Source organism: Calonectris borealis, chromosome 18 (genome assembly GCF_964195595.1).
Source record: "Calonectris borealis chromosome 18, bCalBor7.hap1.2, whole genome shotgun sequence".
NCBI lineage: Eukaryota > Metazoa > Chordata > Aves > Procellariiformes > Procellariidae > Calonectris > Calonectris borealis.
In genome coordinates this window covers 2,139,074-2,160,946 of record NC_134329.1, presented here as the reverse complement: position 1 = coordinate 2,160,946, position 21,873 = coordinate 2,139,074, and the positions used below count along the sequence as shown (strand labels likewise).

Below are 21,873 nucleotides of genomic sequence, written 5' to 3'. Positions count from 1 at the left end.
TGCCCATGGTGCCCAGGAAGGATGGCTCCAGCTGGTACCTCCGTCAGCTCCACGTTTGCGGGGTCTCCCAGGATAGTGCCGTCGGGCTGCTTGTAGCCAGCGTAGCGGATGAGCTGGGCATTCCAGATGCGGAAGTCGTGCTTGCTGTCCGTCCGCTGCGGGAAGATGGTAATAGCAGATCTGGAAGGAAGAGGCAGCACTGGTGAATGCCAAGGACGTTGGAAGGGCACAGGACAGGGGTCATCAGAGGAACGGCAAAGTGTTGCGGGGGAAAGGTGCTGCCCCTGCCTGCCACCACCCTGTGCACCACCTCTGCTGGTGCCTTGGACAAGCCCCAAACATTTATTATATTTCCTTCGCCAGAAGAAGTCATGGCCAGGTGCACTCCAGCTCTGGAATTTGGGGTGTTTCCAGCAATTCAACTCCAGGCAGGAGCTGGCTGCTAACATGGGCTTTCAGATAGATCTGAAGAGCAGTCCCTGCTCTGCATTTGATGCAGAATATAGGAAAAGAGAAATAATTGGAAAATCTGCCCTTTGAGGTCCCACAGAGAGCAAGAAGAGATATACTTGGACCAGCAGGACACCTTCCCCTGATACCAGGTACCCTCTAACGCTGGCTACAGCCACCTTGTTGTGCAGCGGCTGCTAAAGGAGACAATGTCAGCAGGGCCCAGAGCTGGGTTGACACACATCCAGAGCCCTTCGGATATAAACCCTGGTGACTCCGTGGTGGCTCACCTGAGGTTCCCTTTGTTGGTGGCGTATTTGATGTGGTTGCAGATATAATTGAACATCCCATGGGCTGTGGTGCAGTCCCGGGCATCAAACACCTGAAACAGCGGAAGCAATTGTTGTGATGCTACAGGATGCTCCAACTCCTAGGGCAGAACCAAGCAAAAACAAGCAAGAAACACAGCACAGGGGAAGCCCTAGAGGCCACCGTGACTTGTGAGGTATCTAAAGCTCCATAATGATGTGTTCCCTGCCTTTACAACACGTGGATGTCTGATCCAGCTGCCCCTTCTGCTTTGGAGAGGTGAGTCATCTGCTGCTCAGGCAAAAACCTCCTCAATCCAGTGCTCTCAACCTGCTGCTGTTCCTGGCTTATCCACCAACAGTTTTGGTTTCTGTTCTTTGTCTCTTGTAGATCAAGACTCAAAGCTGAAACAGGACAGGTATCAGTCAGGCCTGAGATCCACTGAGAGGATGGGGAATCATAGAATCAGCAAATGGTTTGGGTTGGAAGGGACCTTTAAAGGTCATCCAGTCCAACCCCCCTGCCATGAGCAGGGACATCTGCAACTAGATCAGGTTGCTTAGAGCCCCGTCCAACCTGACCTTGAATGTTTCCAGGGATGGGGCATCTACAAAAGGATGGGGAAACCGGGAAAGAGGGTCAACAGGAGGCTTGAAGACAACTTCTTGCAGAAACGGCTCCTCCCAAGGTTCAGATATGCCAAAAGAAACAGTGGAAGAGAAGAGGTGAAGGCTGAGCTGGGGGTGAAGGAGGCCCAGCCTCCCGGCCCCAGGCAGTGCCTATATCCTGTGTGAAGCAGCCACAAGAACTGCTCAGCAGCACTTGAGCTGTGCTCCAGGTTACAGAGGGAGACGTCATCTCCGTGCCAGGGGATTCCACTAGAGATAACTAATGCAGATCCTACCCTACACTTCCAGCTAGTCAAAAGGGCACTCAGCCAAATCTTCTCCTGCCATAGCATCTCCCTACCAAGGATGAGTGTGTCCTCTGCCTCTCTTCAGGCAGAGCAATAGTTTTGGAAGCAGCATGTAGGATATCGGAGCAGTATCTGATTTTGGAAAATCTTCTCTAGAGCACCAGCTTCCAGTTGGCCCTGTTTCAGACAGACATTTCGGTTACACCTACCCCACAGGTGCTTTTCCAGCTCCTGCTGACTTCCCAGGCTGTGCGTCCCCAAAGCCATCAAGGAGAGCGTAGCTGCTGTGTGCTGAACACCCCCAACTGTACCTGTGCTCCGCTTCCCTGGGTATTTGAAGGGCAACTTTTGCCCCTCCAGAACTCCAGCGCATCCTTTGGCAGGCAACCTGCCAGCTGTCTCCAGCTGTGCTGATGCTCACCTGCAGCTTGGACCACTGAATCCTGCCCACACAGCGGGCTGCATTTCTCCAGGCATGCTTGGCTCCATAGATCAGCTCTGTGTCCCGCAGCTGGTAGGTGTCAGTGGCTTCAATCTCCTTGGTCACTTCCTCCAGCCTTTCCATGTGGGCCTTGGAGCCCGATCTGCACATGGTGGGAATGGAGGAGATGGCAGTCACCAACCCGGGTGGAGGGCGGGGAATCCTGCTGCTCTCCACCTGGGCACGAGTTCGTTCTTTCTTAAGCACATGCGTGCACATATACGCCCACGTGTGTGTGCTTTCACATAACAGATCACCAAGGGCAAATGGGAGAGGTCAGTAATTTGCACAGAGGCACACAACAAGCTAGGAATGAAGCTCCCCTGAAGAAGCAGCTGAAGGTGGAGCACCGCGGTCTCACAAGTGTGAAAGATCAGATCATATGTGACATCTCAGCATAAGCAGCAGCCAGGGCCTGTGACCTTCTCCGGCCAATACTTACCTCTTTATGGAGGAGTAGTACTGGTCAATGAAGTCCTTAGCCAAGAGGAGCACCTCCTCTTTTGTCCTGGTATCTTCTGACTTGCGGACGTGCTGGCTAGGGGTCATTACTGAGCCCATGCAGATCTGCTCGGTGCATGCGGTGGCCTGGTGAGACAGAAGGAAACAAGCGTGTCTTGGGTTATCGCAGCATTTTTGGTTACGTGAGCTGTGCTGGGGGAAATCAACAGAAGCTACGCAGAAGTTGGTGGCATCTTTGACAAACAGGGACATTTCCAGCTTATTTTCGCACCTATCATCAGTTACGTTGTGTAAGACAGCTCAAGCATGTGCAGTCATCTCCTGTCCCACCCAATGCAGACAATTTGGGGCTCACTAGATTCTTGCCCCAGCTTGGCATAAAGTCATATGCTTTTCCTCATTTATCCCAGATGGGCTTCCCTCTCACCCAGCTTATTGCACCAGAGGTTTGAAATTCAGACACCACCGGAGACAAGAAGACTGGCCTGAATTCATCCAGTTCTGCATTTCCAGGTAAAGCCATCTTGGAAACACTGTGATCCACTCAATTATGCGCGGACAACTTTTGGCCAGTCCTATCAACTCTACTCACCATCGCTGTCTTGAGGTGCAGAGTGTCGTGAAGCACGGAGCCTGTCTCCCAGTTCTTGATTTTGACAAACCGCGGGCATTTGGAAGGACTTCCATTCACTGTGTTCTTAGTTGGGGACTGCCGCCCGGATGGCGGTGGCTGGACAACAGTGAAGACCAGGCACAAGGTTAGTATTCATCAACAATACAGGAAAAAGGCCACAACAAGAAGTAACATCTTGTATTCGTGGATGCTTGTGCTTAAATCCTAGTGATAATACAGTGAGACAAGGTATAGGATCCAAATATTGGCAGCATTTGGGATCCTACAATGGAGCAACCAACTCTCAATGCAATTGAGAAGTCATCTCTGTTTACATAACAGCCAAACCTGTAGAAAAGGAGTTAAAAAACAGAGACAGAAGTGACTTGGGAGAATGTTGTGTTCAAGTTTCCCAGTGGAAGACTTACCTCTCTCAAATATATTAGATGTTTCGTTTTAAGGAGCATCACCTGCTCAGGTTTTACACGTGCCAAGCTCTGCCTCACTAATACGAGCACTGTGAGATAGAGCTAACAGCCGATCAGTCCTCCGAGCAAGCCAAAGGCACATCTCCTTTGATATCAATACTGGAAGATCGTAGGAATAAGGATGGATAAATTATGCAAGCGGGAGGGCTGCTGAATTATCCATAGTTGGATTACTTCAGTCTCAGCTCTGAATCTCCAGACCTCCCTGATAGTCTGCGTCAGGGTGTGCTCATCCAGCACATCTTGAGTTATACGCCAACAGAAGGAAGAACCTCAGCCAGCAGAGAGCTGGTAACGAGAAGAGCTGGCTGCAACTGCTTGTATTTGCACAAATTTTCACCGATAATATCTAGTATTTCTACCGTGACCCTTATTTGCCCCAAGCACTTAAAATTTTGAAGAGCAATCAGTGTCTGCCAGCGTATCATGGGACAGTGAGATCCGCAGTGGCCCTGGAAAGTAGAGACGTTTCTTCTAGGAATCAGATCTTCTAGCAGGGTGTCATTCAGTCGCTGCAACCGCAGCGGTGTTGCTGCAGGTTTCAAGGGGAGACCTGATCCCACACCAGCGCGTCCTGTCAAAACCTGCTTATATTTGGCACCGCTTAAAGGCTTGCTTCTCTGCAAAGTAGATCGGGGCTTGGACCGAGTTTTGATGTAGCCTTCCTGCATGAATCCTGTAGCTTGTATGCCTTTCTAATCCATCTGCAAGTGGTTTTTTTTTAAAGACGGCATGCCTTCAGCAGAGCTGTGCAGAGTCTCACCCTCCTTTTGGGTGGTGCTGGGCTCCTGTCACGGCTGCAGCTCATGGACTAGCAGCAATAGTACAGGTCCAGCATTACAGCCTGAAGGACCCACTGAAGAAGAGCCAGCACGCGGTGGAAGAAGCTCTTGTTTCAGAACAGGCACTTTTGCTGATGAGCAAACCCAGAAGGGAAAGAAACAGGGGCCACAAGGATGACAAAACTGGATGAGGCTCCAGTTCTCACTTGTCCTTACTTTGCCGGACAGAGGATTGCTCTGCTTTTCCGAAGCAGACAGAGATTGACGCCCGACTGATTGCGAGACTGATGCCTGGGCTGAGCAGACACCACGGCATTGCCCTGGTGGCAATGTTGGCCGTATTTTTTGTCCAGTCCTTGTTTTTACCATATGCTCCACACTTTTTTTCCCTGGAAAACAGGGATTTTGCTGTCAGACTGCCTGAGGCTCACAGTGTAATGCCATGCACTGAAAGCATATGCTGGGAGCAAGAGACAGAGGATGGAGGGGGAGAGCTTTACAAACTGACCCTTCGGTAGGACCCTCTTTGGTCCTCGCGGTTTCCGAAAGCCGCTCTCTGCACGCCCTCAGGCTATGCTGTCACGGGTCTCTGTGACATTCCTCGTGTCACAAATCCTGTGATCTTCCCAAGAAGCATTTTGAAGTCCCAGCCCCTGAAGCCAGATGACCACACTGTGGATCTCAGTTTCCCCTTTCAATGCTGCAGAAAACAAATGTAAGACTTCATACAGAGCTCAAAGCCAGTAGTAAATAAAAAGAACCTCCTAAATATAGTCCTGGAAAAGCACTATTTTTAAGCTCATTTTTTTTCAGTTTTGGGGAATCTGACCTGAATTATAGCAGTGGTGGTTCCTGGTCATTTTTTTCTGCTTGTTTTACTCTTCCAAGAGAATTAAACCATTCCTGAGCCACTAACAGCATACTGTGCTCTTTGAACCAACCTGGGCCACCCTTAGGACCAAGGGGGATAATCTGCCACCTTCCTTCGGAGCGTGATCGCTCAGAGCAGCTCTATGAGATTGATAAAACCTAGCTGAAAACTGCTGCTCCAAAATGCAAACAAAACCAATGCTCTCCCGTACCTCCACCTGCCAGACAGAAATTAGAAGTACCGAGCAGAAAGCGTTGGTTGTATCCAGCACCACTTTTTATTCTGAGTTAGTTTTGATTTGCTGACAGGGCTTCAGTGCAGCCTGGGAGGTGTGCTGTTAAACAACAGCTTGCTAGAGCAGGTATGGCCCAAGAGCGTGATATGGGCATCGACCCCATCCTTGGAGCGAGCAAGCTCATGGTCCAAGCTGGTGGACATCAGCTACTCCACATCTGCGGACAGATGTTCTACCTGGAACCTCTCTCAAAGCTGCTCCCTTTCCTTTTTCATCTTTTCCCTGCAGGAAAAGTTTGGATCGTTGCTGAGAGAGGGCCACGGTGCAGAGGCATGCCGAATCCCTGGGACGCCAGCCGGGCTGGAGCAGCCGAGGCAACACCACCTACAAGAAGGAGAGGTGCCAGGTCTGGCAACCACATCGCAGAGCAGCTGTGGAGAGAGCAACACCCAAAAGAGACTGGGAAAGAGCTGTGTGTGTGTGTGTGTGCGTACGCCTTCCCTGCATGGCAAAGCTGAAGCCAAATATTACCCCTGGTTCTGTCAGGGAGTTGTGTGAGATCCTTTCACGTTTTAATTAGGCAGCTGTGATATTAGTGACTCAAGAGTGGGACAAACGGAGAGACTAACGTAGCAGTCGGGGCGCACATGCATTATGCAAACATCTTTTACAAGGGAGCGTGTTGGCACTTATCGTCAGCACGCAGCTTGCAAGCTGTCTGCAGCTCTTACAGACGCAGGGGAGAAATACACCCAGCCCCGGGCGCTTCTTGGGGCCAGAACGGCAGGGAGCATCTCCCTTTTCGCAGACCCGAGTGGGCTCTACAGGTCCTCAGCCTTCCTCCTGCATCCCAGCTGGGCTTCAGGAGTCCCCGCGACAATGGCATATATTGCCCTGCTGAAATGCATTGACTATAGGAGGACGAGGTCTGCAGCATTAGCCCAGGTCATAGATATATTGGCATGCTGACATTTCCTTCCAGACTGCATCAACCCCGCTAGCTGAAAGTGTGTTTTTCGCTTTTATAAAGCTGTAAATCATCCTTACAAGCGTGGGGCTGATATGACTCCCTTGCCCTGCTAGCTACATGAACACACACCCCCCCCGGTTACCCTGGAGCTCCTAAGAAATCAATCTGTATGGACTGAAATACGGCTCATGCAGGACCTGGGCTGGTGCAGTCACAGCATCTTTCCGTCAGTCAGGTTTAGGGCCAGGGGGACTGGGCTCCTGGGAAACAAGCAAAACACACTGCGTGATTTTGCAAAAAAAAGAGGGATAGGGATCGATGCCCAACAGGCCTTTCAACACCTTATTACGAGCCTCAGTGAGCATTCCCCACCTGGCCAAGCGAATCCACCAAATCCTGCTTCAAAGAACAACGTGTATAAAAAGCTCACACTTGGCTTGACTTGCCCCGGTGTTAACAGTATTTATTGCAGCTAGCAAGAAGTTCAGTTGCCTTGACCACATGCAGCCCGGGGGAACGGCTGCAGGGAGCACGGGGGAAAAACCAAACTGCCTCCAGAAGAGCAGGGATACTGATTTGGGGATAAGAAGGATAAAAAGCAAGCTGCACATTTAGTGAAAAAAAATATTAAAGAGTTTAATAAGCAGCTTAAGACTGGGGGTTTTGGCAGCCCTAATATGGAGAGAAATTAAGCTCTGAACAAAGAAGGTTATAAAGTGCTTATAGTAACAGACACGTACATGCAAGGAGCTTAGTAAAGGAGGCAGAAGGACGGTGTCTTTCCAGAGCGGCGGCAAAGGGACCAGAGCAGTGACCTGTCCTTGGGCGAGGCGGGCTCGTGATACCTGCCACAGTGCATTAACCACGCAGCGGGACACGGGGCTGCCCAGGGATATCTCTCCAGCGGCTGAACAAGTGTGTTGCAGCTCTTGGATGCACCCATTTGTGTGTGCCGATGTAGGATGATACCCGCTGTAAGGTTGTCTGTGCTGCTGGGAGAGCTGGGAGCAATCCTGAGCTGCAGGCAGGCAATGGGAGGATGGAAATCGCTCCCAACTGTGTCTAAGCACCCAACCAGGTTGGTTAAAACCATGCAGCAAGTCTGGCATGGGCAGGAGTATCTCAGCCGCCCTGCACGTGCATCAGCCCCCGCAGAGCGGGTCTCGCATGTCCCATGAGCTTCTGACACTGTGCGTGCTGCAAAAGTGCACGTGAACATCATTCTGCTCAGGAGTCCCAGGAGGAACAGCGGCACGGGGGAGTGAAGGCATGGGCAGAGTTAAACCACTGCAGCCAAGACCACGTCACCTCCATGGGCATGAAGGGACCATGTCACCTCATGTGACCTCACCCCCTGCTTCTGGCTTTGCATCTTGCAAAATGCCCATGCAATGGGAAAACCTCCACTGGCAGAGCCATGGCCTGGGAGGTGCTGCTGGACACTGCTGGGTATCAAGGCCAGGCTCAACATCTCGGTGTCAACCACACCATGAGTGACACCCACCCTGTGGTGGCCTGCACGTGGCACATCGGCGAGGAGCGTTGCGTTGCAGCTCGTTGGAGCTGGCAAGAGGCATCAGCCCGAGGTATCTGCTGAGGACATTCCTGAGCTGAGGAAATACTGATTTTCTCGGAAGTCTTCATGTGACCACTAAATCACTTTTCTCCCCTCTCTTGGAAAACAGTCCTTACTATGTCACCCTGAGAAATATGGTGGGGCAAGGAGACTAAATGGTCCCCAGACTGGTCCCCCGTGTCCTGCCCCGCTGCTGGTTAATCCCATCAGGGAGACACAGTTGCCTGAACAGGCTTGGCAGTGCTCACGCACGTCGTGTTTCCCCCGAGGTGATCTTTCTGGCCTGGCAGGGTCTGCCTTACGTCTCTGGCTTTGCTACAAACGTGGAGTTAATCCACTTTTGGCAAGGAAGCCTGAGAATTTATGTCCGTGGAGTGTGAGGAGATGAAAAGGCACCGTACAACATATTATCTGAAGTGCTCTATTGAATTACCATCACATGAATCAAAACGACTTTAACAATGCAACTCGGCTTTTTGCCATAAAAAGGGATGACAGTCCTGAGGGAGGTTTCAGAGTCCTGGTCTCTGGCTGCGCTCCCGTCCTACTCTGGCCCCATGGATGAAGACTGTCGTTCTCCAGTGACCTATACCCTGCCCAAACCACAGGGCATTTGACTTCTGGACCAAATGGGCTCTATGCCCCATCAACTCCAGCTCTTGGGATCAAAGGTCTTCAGGGTGGTGCATGTAGTCCTTGCAAGTTCTGTGTAGTGTGAGAGCCCACCAGGATGGATTGTGTATCCCCAAACCCCCTTTCCACCCAAAGCAGCACGAGTCATGGGCTCTTACCTGCTCCGCTTCAGAGTAGGGGTTGTTCAGGACCACGGGCACGTTGCTCTTCCCCCACAGGTCACCAAAGACACGGTCATTCTCCATCCGAGCTGGTAAGGCTTTCTGTGGCTTGTTTTCCCCTTCCCTGAAACTGAAGGGTTAAAAACCATTTGGGTCAGCGGGCTGGAGGGCGGCTGGGTGCTGGGACCGATGGCTCCAGGACCTGCTCCATCTGCTTCCCACAGGAGCGAAAACCCGTGCATCGCCCTGCGGGAGGGGAGGAAATGCTCTGCCTCGGCCGAGGCGATGAATCACGGCGGCGAGGGCAACCCAAACACAATAGAAATTTCGCCGCGCGGGTGAGCGCAGTGCCTGCAAAACAACAGGAAGCCCCTGCCCTGCTACTGGCTCTAGCGGGGTTACACGCCAGACCCTCTGCATCCCAAAAGCCAAGCTGGAGCCCTGTGAAAGCAAGCACGGAGCTGGGGAAAGGAGAGCCGCACATATTTCCAGCTGCAAAACCTCATAGCAAAACCTCATAGCAAAACCAGCCGGGTTTGCCGAGCAGCTTGGTGTTTATGAGCAGAGGAGAGGAAAAAAACCCAAGAAAAAATAGGTGGCTCCCAGGAGGGAGAGACAGCTCTCTCTCCTCTTCCTGACCTTTACAGATGCTGCAAATGCCGGCGAGTGCAAGCGATTTGACTCAAGCAAAGTGACGGATTGCCTCCATGGAGCTGGGGATGTTGGTAAGGCTGGGGGACTGAGGACGTCCCCAGCGCTGGCTGCCCTGGCCTGCGCAGCGACACTGGTGTAACTCAGGGTGCACACAGCCTACCGCGCACGTTTTGCCTGGGGAACGTACCGCGGGGTGTCGGTGAGGCTGTTAAATGCCATCCAAGCAGGTGATGGAAAACCACTGCCATATGAGCCCTCACGAAGGAGAAAAACAAATGGGGTTTAGTGCTATTCAGAGAAGGCAGGCTGCGGCGTCCGCACCGAAGGCACCGACTGCCCTGGTGAGGCCACACAGGGAAGGAGCTCCATGGGTTGGGCTGCACGGGGCCACGGGCCAGGACGGGCACAGCCCCGCGGCTCGCAGCCACGTTGCCTCCGCCCTTGCTCAACAGGCCATCGAGGTAATGCGCTCTGGCAATTGTTTTGCTCCTGCTGTCAGTTCTTAAAAGTCTTCCAGATGCCCACTAAAGTCAGTAATGAGCCTTCCCATTAACGACAGCGGGCTTTGGGCACCAATCAAAGTAGGACACTCACACTCAGGACATAATTCACACTAACGCGGTGCTCTTGATGCCGTCTCGGGAAGACACGTACGTACAAACAAATTCCTCCTTGCCCCCCAGCTTTATCTTTAGGTACAGCTTAAGGAAAATACTTCACTTAAAGATGATCTCCCTGTGCTCTAAGTCTTCTGTAATTTTTCTGCCTTCACAGAGCAATGTTCAGCTGCCAAAATATTACAGTAGGCTCCTGGACACCTTCCAAACGTTGGCTGCCTTAGGGTGAAAGTGGCCAGGTTGGTGCAAGCGAGAATGTACAGGTGCCATAAGGGCAGTTTTTACTGCGTTTTCTGTGCCTCCCCAGGAAAAGAAAGCTGTTCTTTTGTGACTTGGCTCCTACGAGTACGGGAAAGGGTTTCAAGCAGATAAAACACAAGAAACCCCACCCGCCGCACCACACAGCCGCAGCCAAAGACAACAGGTCCCGGATCTCTGCTACACAGCGGTGGCGCTGCCGGGAGCACCCAGTGGCCACGCAGGTCCCAGGGCTGGGGACAACCATGAACCATACAGTACCCACTCTGCCCTCTACCAGCCCATCCAAAGGGGAAGCTCAGGGTCTCTTGACATGTCCAGCCTACCTCCATCTAGAGAATTCCCAGCAGCGAGACAGGGAAGTAGCAGGATGAAAATTCAGCAAATCTGGCTCTTCCCCCTAAGTCAGGGCCAGCTATTAACCCTCCCGGAGAATACTCATTTCCATGGCTGCCCATCCCTGCCCTCTTGCCCTGAGCCCCATTGTATCAGGGAGAGTGGAGGCAGGTCAACACAGAGCCACTGGGCACGTGAAACGATGGGCATACACGAGCCATCTCTTGTAGCTGATGAGCCCCAACATGCTGCTCCCCATAACTGGCCCAAAATGAAGGCACAAGCACTAAATCCATAAGGCGATAGAAGAAATCCCTTGGCTTTACTGGTGCCTGGGACTTAGCAGAGGGAACCTGCCTCCTGGGGGATCACGGTGCCTCTCCAGGGGCACAGACTTTGCCTCTATGCAGACAGGAGAGGCTTGGCCAGACAGACCCCAGCGTGCCAGATATCCCACAGGCACCTCCAAAATGACACTGAGCATACGCCTGCAGGCGCCTGGCACGACCCGCTGTTTCCAGGAAGGTGTTTGCAAGCCTGTCTAAATGGGCGTCTGCCGGCACGAGGGAACCTCGGAGAGGAATCCATCAATCGGCAGCAGCAGCCAGAGGTCTCGGCCGGCAGGCTGCACGCGTAATCTCGTTGTCTGCACACCAGCAAAGCCATAAATGTTGGTACCTGTGCCAACGGCACAGAAAAAGACCAGGTGCTTGAATTAAGTCATCGCTGTAGTTGGCTACTTTGTGTGTTACAAGTATGGCTGGAGCAGGGCCCTGCTCCCATTCACCGGCCTCGAGCATCACCCCGACAGCGAGCTGCACCGTCCTGAGGAACAGTGAAGTCCAGGTGGGCATTAGGGGTTGGATGCTCAGGAGCAAATGCTCCACATCCCATTGCATGTTTGCAACTGGGGAAGAAACGGGTTACGTGTTGCTATTCTTGATGGGCTTACGGCTGCGTGAACAAGGCAGCGAGGTGCTGCCCTCACCCTTAGTCTCTGCTATAAAAGCCCAGTCAAGCGAAGCTGCAGCAAAGCCATTAGTCTAAGCTCATGGTTGTATCTCTTGCCTCCGCGCTGGGGTTGTGCTGCAGTCTGCTCGGTGTCGGGCGAGGAGGTCCGTCCCTCGCAGGACTGCGGCTGCGTGCCCCTGCGCTGAGCTAGCACAGACCTCTCCTGGATGAGGCTGCCCAGAAGCAGACAGGGAGAGAAAAACCCGTTCAGAGCAGCCACAGCCTCCCCCAGATGGGGGAAGAAAAATTTAAAAAAAAAAAATCAATTGCTTCATTTTACAAATATTTCCTGCCCATTTTTTGTAACTGCTTTGTTTGCAAGCTCAGGCAGGGACAGGGTCTTATGGGTCAGTAATTTTCCTCTCTTGACTTGGCCTCCCCAGCCACCAGCAGAGACGCGGGGTGACCTGCCATGTTCACGCGAGGACGCCACTCACGCTCAGGGAGACGGGCAGGATGGCCAAAGCACCATGCCCGAGCTCAGCCTCCAGATAGTGTTTCCCAAAGCCCTCTATCGACAGGAGAGCCCAAAGGGCCGTTCTCACGGGTTCCCGGTGGGCGATGGGGAGGCGCAGTTCCCCCGAGGGGTGTTTCGAGGCAGCCAGGTTGGGCACCTCAGGGAGCTGCCGTGGGAGCAGCCCTGTCCGCAGCCACACGGGGGAAAGGGGGGCTCGCCCTCGGCTCCCGATGGAGAAACCCTCACGACTCACCGTCAGACCCGACCTGGGCGCTTTGGGGCATTGAACAGGATTTTGAAAATTGCCACTTTAGAGTCTTTGAAGAACTGGAAGCAATGCTGAAGATCTGTCCTCGGAGGCACTCGATTGGCTGAACAATCCCAAAGGCCAGATCCCGGATCCAGAGATCCCTCTCTGACCGGGTCCCGCTGCCAGATCTATTAAATACTATTAGCAAGATCTCTTGGATCCAAAGCAGGTTTTTGGGAAGGGACCCCGTTTGAGGTCGTCTTTTGTTCTGAAAGCAAAATTTGTTACTTAAAAAAAGAAAGAGGAATCCTGCCCTCCCCCACTGGTGCAAAGGCAGAGCCTCGGATGCTGCCTCACCTCGGGAAGAGCATCTGGCTGTTTGGAGAAATGAGAGGCACCACTGTTTTCTTTTGACTAATTTGATGATGTTGCAGTGCTCAGAGTGATGAAACAGAAGGGAAGTTGCTGAGACAGCCCTTTGAGAAATTTCTCCAAAGCTTTTCCAAAAAGAAATAAGAAAAAAAAAAAAAGGAAAGTTTGTCACTTTGCTCCTTTGAATTTGCTTGGCAGAAGGATCTCTCTGATTTCGCAGGCAGAGATGAGAGGTACCACTAGCTGCTGCAATCCCCAGGGGCCAATTTGGATGAACCGATAAGGACGCGGATGCCCACGCTCCCGATGATGGCTCTCGTGCCGTGATGCCGACAGCAGCGCGCCGCGCGACTGCGGGGGATGGACTCCTTCCAGGCCCTTGTCCCGGCAGCTGAAAAGCCCATGCTGGCGCTTGGGACCTGCGTGGGAAGCTCACACGTGCACACCTCGATTGCTCTGAGCTGCGGGAAAGAAATACTGTCTTTTTACTTTCTTCCTCTCTCCTGGTGCGTCCCTGGGGACGGCGGCAAGGCTCCTCTGCGCATTGCTCCTCCTTCCAGTGCTAGAGGCCGGGATCAACGGCTTTTGCCTCACCTTTCTTTTGCCCCATGGAAAACCACACTCCAGAGGGCATTGCACCCTCAGAAGTTAATATGTCCTTGCTATCCTACCCCTGGGGCAGCTCCGAGGCTGCAACGCTGGAAAACGTGCTGGCTGCAGACCCCTCACCTCGAGGGGTAAGGCAAGGTCTGGCACAACAGCACGCGTTTGGGGGAGAGGCAGGAGAAGGGATCGGGCAGGATCTGGAATTTGTAGGGTGCAGAGGATGGAGCAGAGCTCGGGAAGGAAGCGGGAATGTTGGAAGCAGAAGGAATAACTCCAAAAGGTGGGATGCGCTCCCCGGAGAGGCAGCGGGGCCAGCGTGCCCGGAGCAGGTGATTGCAGAACGCTCAAAGCAAGAAACCACTTCCTAAATGAGAAAGGGGAGCTTGAACAGCACTGAAGGAAGAGGACAAAAGCCTCACCGACAAGCATGCGGCATGGCTTGAAGAAGGTCTTGCACCCTCAGAAGGTCAGAGCGTTGCTGGGATTAGGGACTAATGAGCCGAGCAAGCTGCACAGAGCGGCTTCGGAGAGAGACCTATGAAATACGAGGCTGGTAAATGCCGTTTAGGCATTGACAGATAAAGACCTGGGAAGAGATCCAAGTGATCCCAAAGTCCCACCGGCATCGTTCGAGATTCAGCCAGCGTCAGATACAACCTGCAACTGCCGCACTCGTCCCTTCCCAGCCGTGCCCAAAGAGCAGCCGGCAGATTCCAGCCTCAGCATCTTATTTGGAGGCCAAACGTGGTTCAGTCTGCCGGGAGACCACAGGCTCACACGTGGACCATGGGTTTGTCTGCTGGGACCACGTACAAGGAGAGCGGCCATCCCAGGGGATGCAAGAAGCAGCACTAGTACAGGGGGCTGAAAGGTGCTTTGGAGAATGGTCCGAGAGGGCTCCGCGGGGCTATATTCGGGTGGAATATGTTATTTGCAGGCACAAAATGACTCTCTGGATTAGACTGATGTAGTCAGAGTGACGAGGAAGAAGAATCTGCCACGGGAGAAGGGGAGGGTTATTCACTGCCAAGGCTTCCTACTTCACCATTTTGCAGAATGGCAATAACATGATAGTTTCAGGCAACCTTTTCATTTCAGAGGTTTTAAAGTTTCATGTCCAAGTACAGAATAATGAAGACATCAGAAATGCAAATGAAATGTTTTGAGCAACACAAAGAGATTTTGGCGGCGGCGAAGGAGGTGGGAGGAAGAGAATTTTCTCTTCGAGAACTGCAAAATTACGGGGTTTGTTCCAATGCAGGATGGAGCCTGAAACCTTGAAACCCTTCATAAACAGAATTCCTGCTCTCAGCACACTTCTCCCTCTCAGGGCTGCTGATGCCGCTTTTTGGACCAAAACTGCCATGTTTCCATCATGCTGTTCATGTTATGGAATAGACCTGAGAAGAAAAATAAATACTGGCAACTCGGTGGGGGGGGGAGAGCAGGGAAGATGGGACATGACAATCTCGCTAGAGCTCAGAGGGAAAAACAGACCTAGGTTAGCTGGCAGAGAGTGAATCAAACTCTATTTTTGTTTTCTAGCCCACGGTGAGCCTCATGGCAGAAATGCCAGCTCTCATCATACCTTGCGCCCCACTTCCATGCTCTGTTTTATGATCAGCTTCATCGCAGATGGCTTGAGCCAAGTAGCAGCCATTCAGCCGTGGTCGCAGCCCATTCCACGGGCACGCACCGCGGACCCGGGGCACCTCACAGCTGGAAATCAGCAGGGAGCAAAAGCCAGATCATTGCAGGGGCAACTCCCCTGGGGAGCGCAGACCACGGGTGCAAGGGATGGAGATGAACTGATATTTTTTCCCAATGCGTACGTAACAGTTTTCAGTTTTCCTTGCAAGCAACAGTAGAGACATGGGCTGGAAGCCCCAAGCATCAGGTGTAATTTGAATCGCTTTTGGCAAAGCCCACCTTGAACAAGACGTGTTTGGCTCCTTGTGGATAACCTCAAACTTGTACCATCTCTTTCTGCCCTAGGAAAGCTGTCACAGCTCTGTGAGCCGGACCGGCTTTAACAAAGTGCTGCAGGCTGTGAAGGTCAGCACCAGGCGAAGACGGAGACAGAACAGGATTGGTCCCGAGACCAGCATCTCCAGCTGGATCGATGGTCCACGCTGTAGGTGTCGAGCTTAACCCTGAGTGAGGTTTTGCACCCTCCTGGTCTCTTGGTAGAGCTCTATTCCTGTTTTGACTAACGCCAGCTTTGCTTGCTCCCCCCCAAGCCCGGAGAAGTCACAGCCTACAGCGTTAGAGCTGCATCAATCTCATAAAGCGTGCTTATTTTTCTGGGCATTTCTTTAGCATCGCCCAACACAGTCTCCACGGTTATCCGCTCCCCATCGCTCCCTGACCTTTCTGCACTTCTCTTATGGACCAAGAAAACTCTTACTGTAGAAGACCTTCACGATGCCCCCGCTCTGTCTGAGACCAAGCAGAGGAGATGAATCATCTCCAGCACGTCGCAGGAGTGGGAAGACAGGCGGCTGAGAAATGCCCTTTACCCTGCAGAGCAGCTCTCGACAAGTTTTCCCTGCAGTATATCTCCTTTCCCACTTCTCTGCTCAAGCCCAGGTCTTCTCGTTCATACAGAGTCCTATCACAAGAGCGAGGCTGCAGCTTTTCATCAAGCAGAAGATTGGAGACTAATTTTGACCGAAAAGCGGATTTTCAGTCCCAAGGTACAGAGATTACATAGATTTATTTTTTTTAAAGGATATTGAAAAATAAAATGAGTGGAGTTTTGGTGAAGTACCCACTTCACTAATATTCTTGCTGGTTTGAGGTCCTTCAGTTTAAGTGAATTCAAAGTGTTTCACTTCAATGTCTTTATGAGTAGAAGAGACTCCTCAAAGAAAAAATCACATTTTTCATCCTTTCCCCCAGCCGGAGCAGAATTTTCCCGGAGAACTTGCAGTGGTGGGACAGGATGGGGACACTGGGGGACGGTTTGAAGGGTGAGGCTGTACCTTGTACCAATGCTTGGGATTGTGCCCTCCGGGGGCTTCACCAGACGATGACCCCCAGCTCCATCGCAGCAGTCTTAGCAAAACAGAGGGACAGAAGGGATTTTTAAGCAACCCTGTGCATTTTGTTGGACCTGTAGTCAAGCACAACCCCTTCAAGGTCTCAATTCTTTGGTTGCTTAAACCAGGTTCCCCCAGGGACGGGTTGGTGCTGGATTAAAGGATGTGAAGTCCGGGCAGGTAGCCCTCAGCCTTCCAGGGAGAGGGCTGGGCTCAGGGGGTTAAATTGCCTCCTATTGCACAGCAGAGACCAAAACCAACAGTTTCTGAAAGCAGTCAAATGAAAAAGCAATGTGCCAGGACCTGGGGGTGTGCGTGGCGGGAGGGGACGGCAGGGAAGGATGTCCCCGAGCGCACCCTGTCCCACCGCTCTTCCCCAGATGGCTGCCACCCGCCGCCGGCGCCGAGCTGAGCTGATTTTTTTTCCTCTGACTCAGTGTGACCACCCTAATGGGCTTTGAGTAACTGTGTCCTCCGCGGAAAAAATGCACAATTTGGGAGAGAGCAGAAACGATGGCACAAAAACAACCGAAAATAAAAAAAAGAAGATGGAAAACACACGGTGTGGGTGTTGGTTTGTGATGGGAGCGATCGGGAGCTCAGGCTGGGCTCTGCCGCCGAGCCGGGCAGGGAACCCACCGCAGGGACCCGCAGCCAACAGCTCTGCCTTTCATCTCTCCTTCTTTCTGATTAAAAAAAAAAAAAACACCAACCATTTTTTTCCCCTCCCTAAGGAAGCAAGTGCAGCAAGGGAACCTGAAGTTACAAATCCCTCTGTCACTGAACCGAGATCACCAGCTTCAGCGAATCATCCGGAAAAAGACTCCTGGCTTTTACAGCCAGTCAATAACCGAGGGCAGCCACAACCTGCTGCGGCACTTGACACTGCTAAAATGTGTTCGGGGACTTGGGGAAAGGCAACAGGAAAAGGCAACCTATCATTGCTAAGAAATGGCCAGGAGGCGAGAGCTGGTACAATAAAAAAAATAGCTACCAACAACGTTTTGCAAAGCATGAAGGGCCACAGGGAGCTGCTTCGGCTCCGGAGCGATGGTCTACATCTCAGGGAAATGCCGAGGAGGATCAGGAGGGCAACGCCACGCACAAGGCCCCTTGCAGAAGCAGAGATCAGAAATGAAGCCGTTCCACCCGCTTGATGGGACTTTACCCTCCTCAAGAGGCAATGGGGCAAGCATCCATACGTCCCCACCCTTCTTATACATACATGTGCACATTGAAATAATTAGCTTGATCTAGAAAGAGCGGAGGGGATGAACAGGCAGCTCCGCTGTTGCATTTCAACACGAGATGGCCATTTCTGAGCTCTGGATGGGAAACATTTCCCCCCTTCCCCAAAGACAGGAGCACCCAAGGCAGGTCCCACTGCCCTTGCACAGAGATCCCCTTGGCTTCAGCTGGAGCTGGACTGGGGGTGCCCTCTCCCCTCCCCAAAGCCAGAGCCTGACTGCCAAAAGCACGGAAGGTTTTGAAACTCATTTCTCCTGGGAAGCGTCGTACTCTGCCGGTCTGACCTTCCTTCTCCCTCTCCGGCAGTTAATCAATAGCAAATTTCAAGGGGAGAGCTCCAAAGCAGAATAGCAAGGACAGACAATACCCTAAATCTGATTTGGCAGGTGGGGAAACTGAGACAGGATTTTGTTTAAAACTTAAAACAAATGAGATTGAGAACATGGAACAGAAACAAATCCTGGCCTAGCCCACAATCCACCACGTCGCATAGCTCAGCTTTCCACAAGACATTACTCCTGCTGTCTCCCCGGTTTCCCACGCTTACATCTTTCTGCCCTTCTTCCACCATCTACTCCCAGTTTTTCATTCCTTTTATCCTCCCCTCATCAACCGCTTACCCCTTTTTTTTACATCCCTTCCTCTCCATCTCCATCCTGCTGTGTGAGACAGCAGCCATTTTTGGAGAGGTGCCCAACGACACCTAAACTAGCCGCGCTGGGTAGCCAAAACCAACACAATTCATCGAATGTAAAAAATGTATTTAGGGACCTACCAGTCCACCTGGACTTCTATATCTCTTGTCTCTACCTTGGAGGGTGCATCTCCATCGCTGTCCTTACTGCTACTCTTCAGGAGATCCAGGACGGGCTCGATTTCTTTGAGCAGTTCATTGTCTTCCACGCCGCCGTTGAGGCAAGGGTGACCACAAGCACCCTCCTTCCCCTTCCCAGCGTCCTGCCCTTTGCTGCCGGTAACGATGCCGTTAACGTGGACCATCGGCTCCACCTCCCGCCCGATCTCTTTTGTCCACAGGGAGCCCATGGTGCGGTTGGCTGCCGGCAGCGGCTGCTCTTTGCTGTGCAGGCTTGGGTTGGACAAGTCAACCGCCTTCGGAGTCGGGCAGAGAGGTCTGGTGACACGGATGGTTTTCGGTGTCCCGTCGCCTGCAAAAGTGGTCTCCAGGTGAGTGGTGAAGCCCTCGGGGCCCCGCAGGATGAGTACCACGTAGGTCTCGGAGGCAATGCTTCTCAGTATCTCCAGCGCGGTCTCATAGCTCACGTCCACCAGGGGCCTGCCATTGACGGCTAAAATGATGTCCCCAGCCTGGATGAGGCCACTCTGCTCTGCAGCCCCTCCCCGGATCAGGTCTGAGATGATGACGGGCGGCTTGCTGACGCGCTCCTTCACCAGGAAGCCGAGGCCGCCCACCTTGCGCTTGAAGAGCCTCACCGAGATGACGTTGGGCTGTATCTGCTGCACGCTGAACACATTCTCTTCCATGGCAGCCCCCCTCTTCGAGCCTGCAGACCGGGACCTCGACACCCGCTGAGCGCAGGGCAATTTGCTGCCCGAGGTGCTTATCCACGCCGGGGCAGGGAAGGAACAACTCTTTGGCTTTTAAGCAACCGGCCTCACTGCAAAACGCCGCTGGGCTTCGGCTGCGGGCTGGCTTTCTGCAGCATGCTCGCTGCTGCCTCTCTCCCAAAGCAATGTCCTGGGGAAAGCAGGGTGTATCACCAGTGGAAAGCAAGGCTAGGGGCAGGGCAGGCAGGGCAGGCAGGGCAGGCAGGGCAGGCAGGGCAGGCAGGGCAGGCAGGGCAGGCAGGGCTGGGCATCACGCAGCCGAGCAGGGGCTGGAGGGGGCAACACACCAGCTTCCAGTCAGCCTCTGGTCCTGTGCTGGGCAGAGGCGGGGAGGCAGCCCGCTCGCTTCACCGACATCCCTGCAAACGGTCCACGAGGTTCTTTATCTAGAAAGGAGGAAAAAAACAACAAAGGAGAAAGAAAAGTGAGATAGGGCAGGCGTAAGTGCGGGCTCAGCACGGGGCTCGGCATGCCACAGACACCCACATGCATCAGCCCGTCCCCACAGATGTCATCCCCCGGGCTGCGTTTGGGAGACAGGCTGCAGCCTCCCATCGCCCTGGGCTTTGTTTCCTCCGCTCCCTCTGTGAAAATCAGCACCATCTGTTCGGTGGGGGCCGGGAAAGCGCAGGGGGAGCGGGGGAACCCTGGGAGGGGGCTGCTGGGCCGCCTTGCTCGGACCCTCCCTGCTTTGCCCATGGGTCGCAAGCGAAAACCGTGCAAGTCTGGTAAACGGGTAGAGCCGCACGGAGCTCGGCGGTGATTTCTGCCGGCTGAGGATCTTGTCTCCATGTGTTTTCCAGTGTATCCAACAACCTGATGGTCAAGATGGATCGGGGTGACCAGACAGGGGATGTATGTCCCTGCCCAGGATGAAACCCGTTCCGTAGGGGAACAGTCACGTCAAGACTGTTTTGATGCTTCGGGAGAAAGAGTAGCAGCCACAAGCAAAACGAGGCAGTGGAAGAGGACATTCAGCTCCCCGTACCCTGAGTTACAGCAAAGCACTTACAATGCCAAGTGCTTTTAAGCCTGGCTACAGGGATCACAGGCTCAGCCTGGCTCAGCTCCTCCTCTCCCCATATTTCAAGCCTGGCACGGGGATACAGGAGGCAAAACTAGCACTCCCCCGCGCCCAGCCCTGCCATCCAGCTCTGAACAGTTCCCAAACAAACTGCTTTAGCTGGTGGAAAACCATCTCGAGGAGAACTTGCAATGCGTTTACCCAGCTCTCGGGGGAACCTCATGCAGCTGGGCATGACTTTCTACAGCCCTCGCGTGGCTTGGGGAGCCACGTCTCATTGACTCCTGATGGGACCCTGGTTCTCGCATGCCTACGCTTGCATTCAACAACTTCAGCTCCCAAATCCTCTCCGCATTTCCCTCCCATTTCTTAGATGCTCTGGAGAACATTTCTGTGACTGTGCCCTGACATTTAGCAGTAAGCTGAAATGCAGATGACTTCTTTTCTTTTTGGAATCTCAATTTTGGGGAGAGAACAGAGGGCACTAGATCTGCAGGCTGGAGGCACTGACATGCCAAGGAAAACACTCTCCTGTTTCCCAGAGGCAGCACATTCAGAGCAGTGTTTGCACCTTCCGACACCTCACACTGAGCCCCCCCGCTCTGCCAGGAGCTCCCTCCAGCACCCAGATGGGAGAAACAGGGATCTGAGGAGCAGGGCAGGGACACCAGCCCTGGCTTTCACTCACTTGAGCATTTTAATCCTCATCTGATGAATACTGCTGACCCCAGACTGGCTCTTTACAGGCAAGTAAAGAAGAAAACAATTAGAGCCCAATAACCCGAGCCGATGGATTTAACCCCTATTGCCCTTCTCCTGCCATTATCCAGCCCTGCAGAGCAGTAGCAGCATACAAAGGGTTAAATGCCACCCGAGTAGGTCAGCGGGGAGTCATCTCCCCAAGGGCTAATTAGCCTGGGTGACATAAGCCCTAATTGCTGGGTGACTTCCCGCAAGAGGCCCTGGCCAGAGGTCACCGGAGCAGGACCTCTGCCAGCTGTGATGGGTTGTGCCACCTCGTAGGGCTCGGAGCAGCAGAGCAGGACATCCCCTCCCGATCCTCAGGCCAGCTGGGGAGGGAAGGTCACATATTTGGGGAGGAAGGAGGGAGGCAGAGATCTGCTTGGACAGGGAAGGTCCTGCCCCTCTCCCTTTCCAGCCCCTCCATCCCTCGCCCCGCCAGAGCCTGCTTTCACCGGCACCAGTGGACACAGCGGCACAAGTGGGACCCCGGCCAAGTCTTCCCCCTCTTTCGCAGGCGAGGGCCCTTGGGCTTTTTGGTGCCAGTGCCAAACCACAGGACCAGCTTCCTTCTCCCTGCCCAGGGTCTGTCTTTTCCTCGCCCTGCTCCCAGTAGCCCACCAGCACAGTCCCTGCATCCCCCAGCCCCTCCACTGGTCCCCCCTGCCAAGGAGATGACCATCCCCCTGGCATCCAGACAAGCCACCAGTTCTCGCAGGACTCA

General features: G+C 53.2%; 1 protein-coding gene across 1 annotated transcript in view; it reads right to left on the bottom strand.

Annotated features, from left to right (window-relative positions):
• The window catches only part of NOS1 (nitric oxide synthase 1), a 38,969-nt gene extending 19,669 nt beyond the window's left edge, over window positions 1-19,300 (bottom strand). The window contains exons 1-8 of the mRNA XM_075167091.1: window positions 18,581-19,300; window positions 16,605-16,623; window positions 8,945-9,045; window positions 3,211-3,348; window positions 2,599-2,744; window positions 2,097-2,259; window positions 741-832; window positions 39-180 (exon numbers count right to left, since the gene is read on the bottom strand). Of these exons, the coding sequence (XP_075023192.1) occupies window positions 39-180; window positions 741-832; window positions 2,097-2,259; window positions 2,599-2,744; window positions 3,211-3,348; window positions 8,945-9,045; window positions 16,605-16,623; window positions 18,581-19,300 (1,521 nt within the window). The remainder of the gene's footprint in view (window positions 1-38; window positions 181-740; window positions 833-2,096; window positions 2,260-2,598; window positions 2,745-3,210; window positions 3,349-8,944; window positions 9,046-16,604; window positions 16,624-18,580) is intronic.
• Between the last annotated feature and the right edge of the window lie 2,573 nt (window positions 19,301-21,873).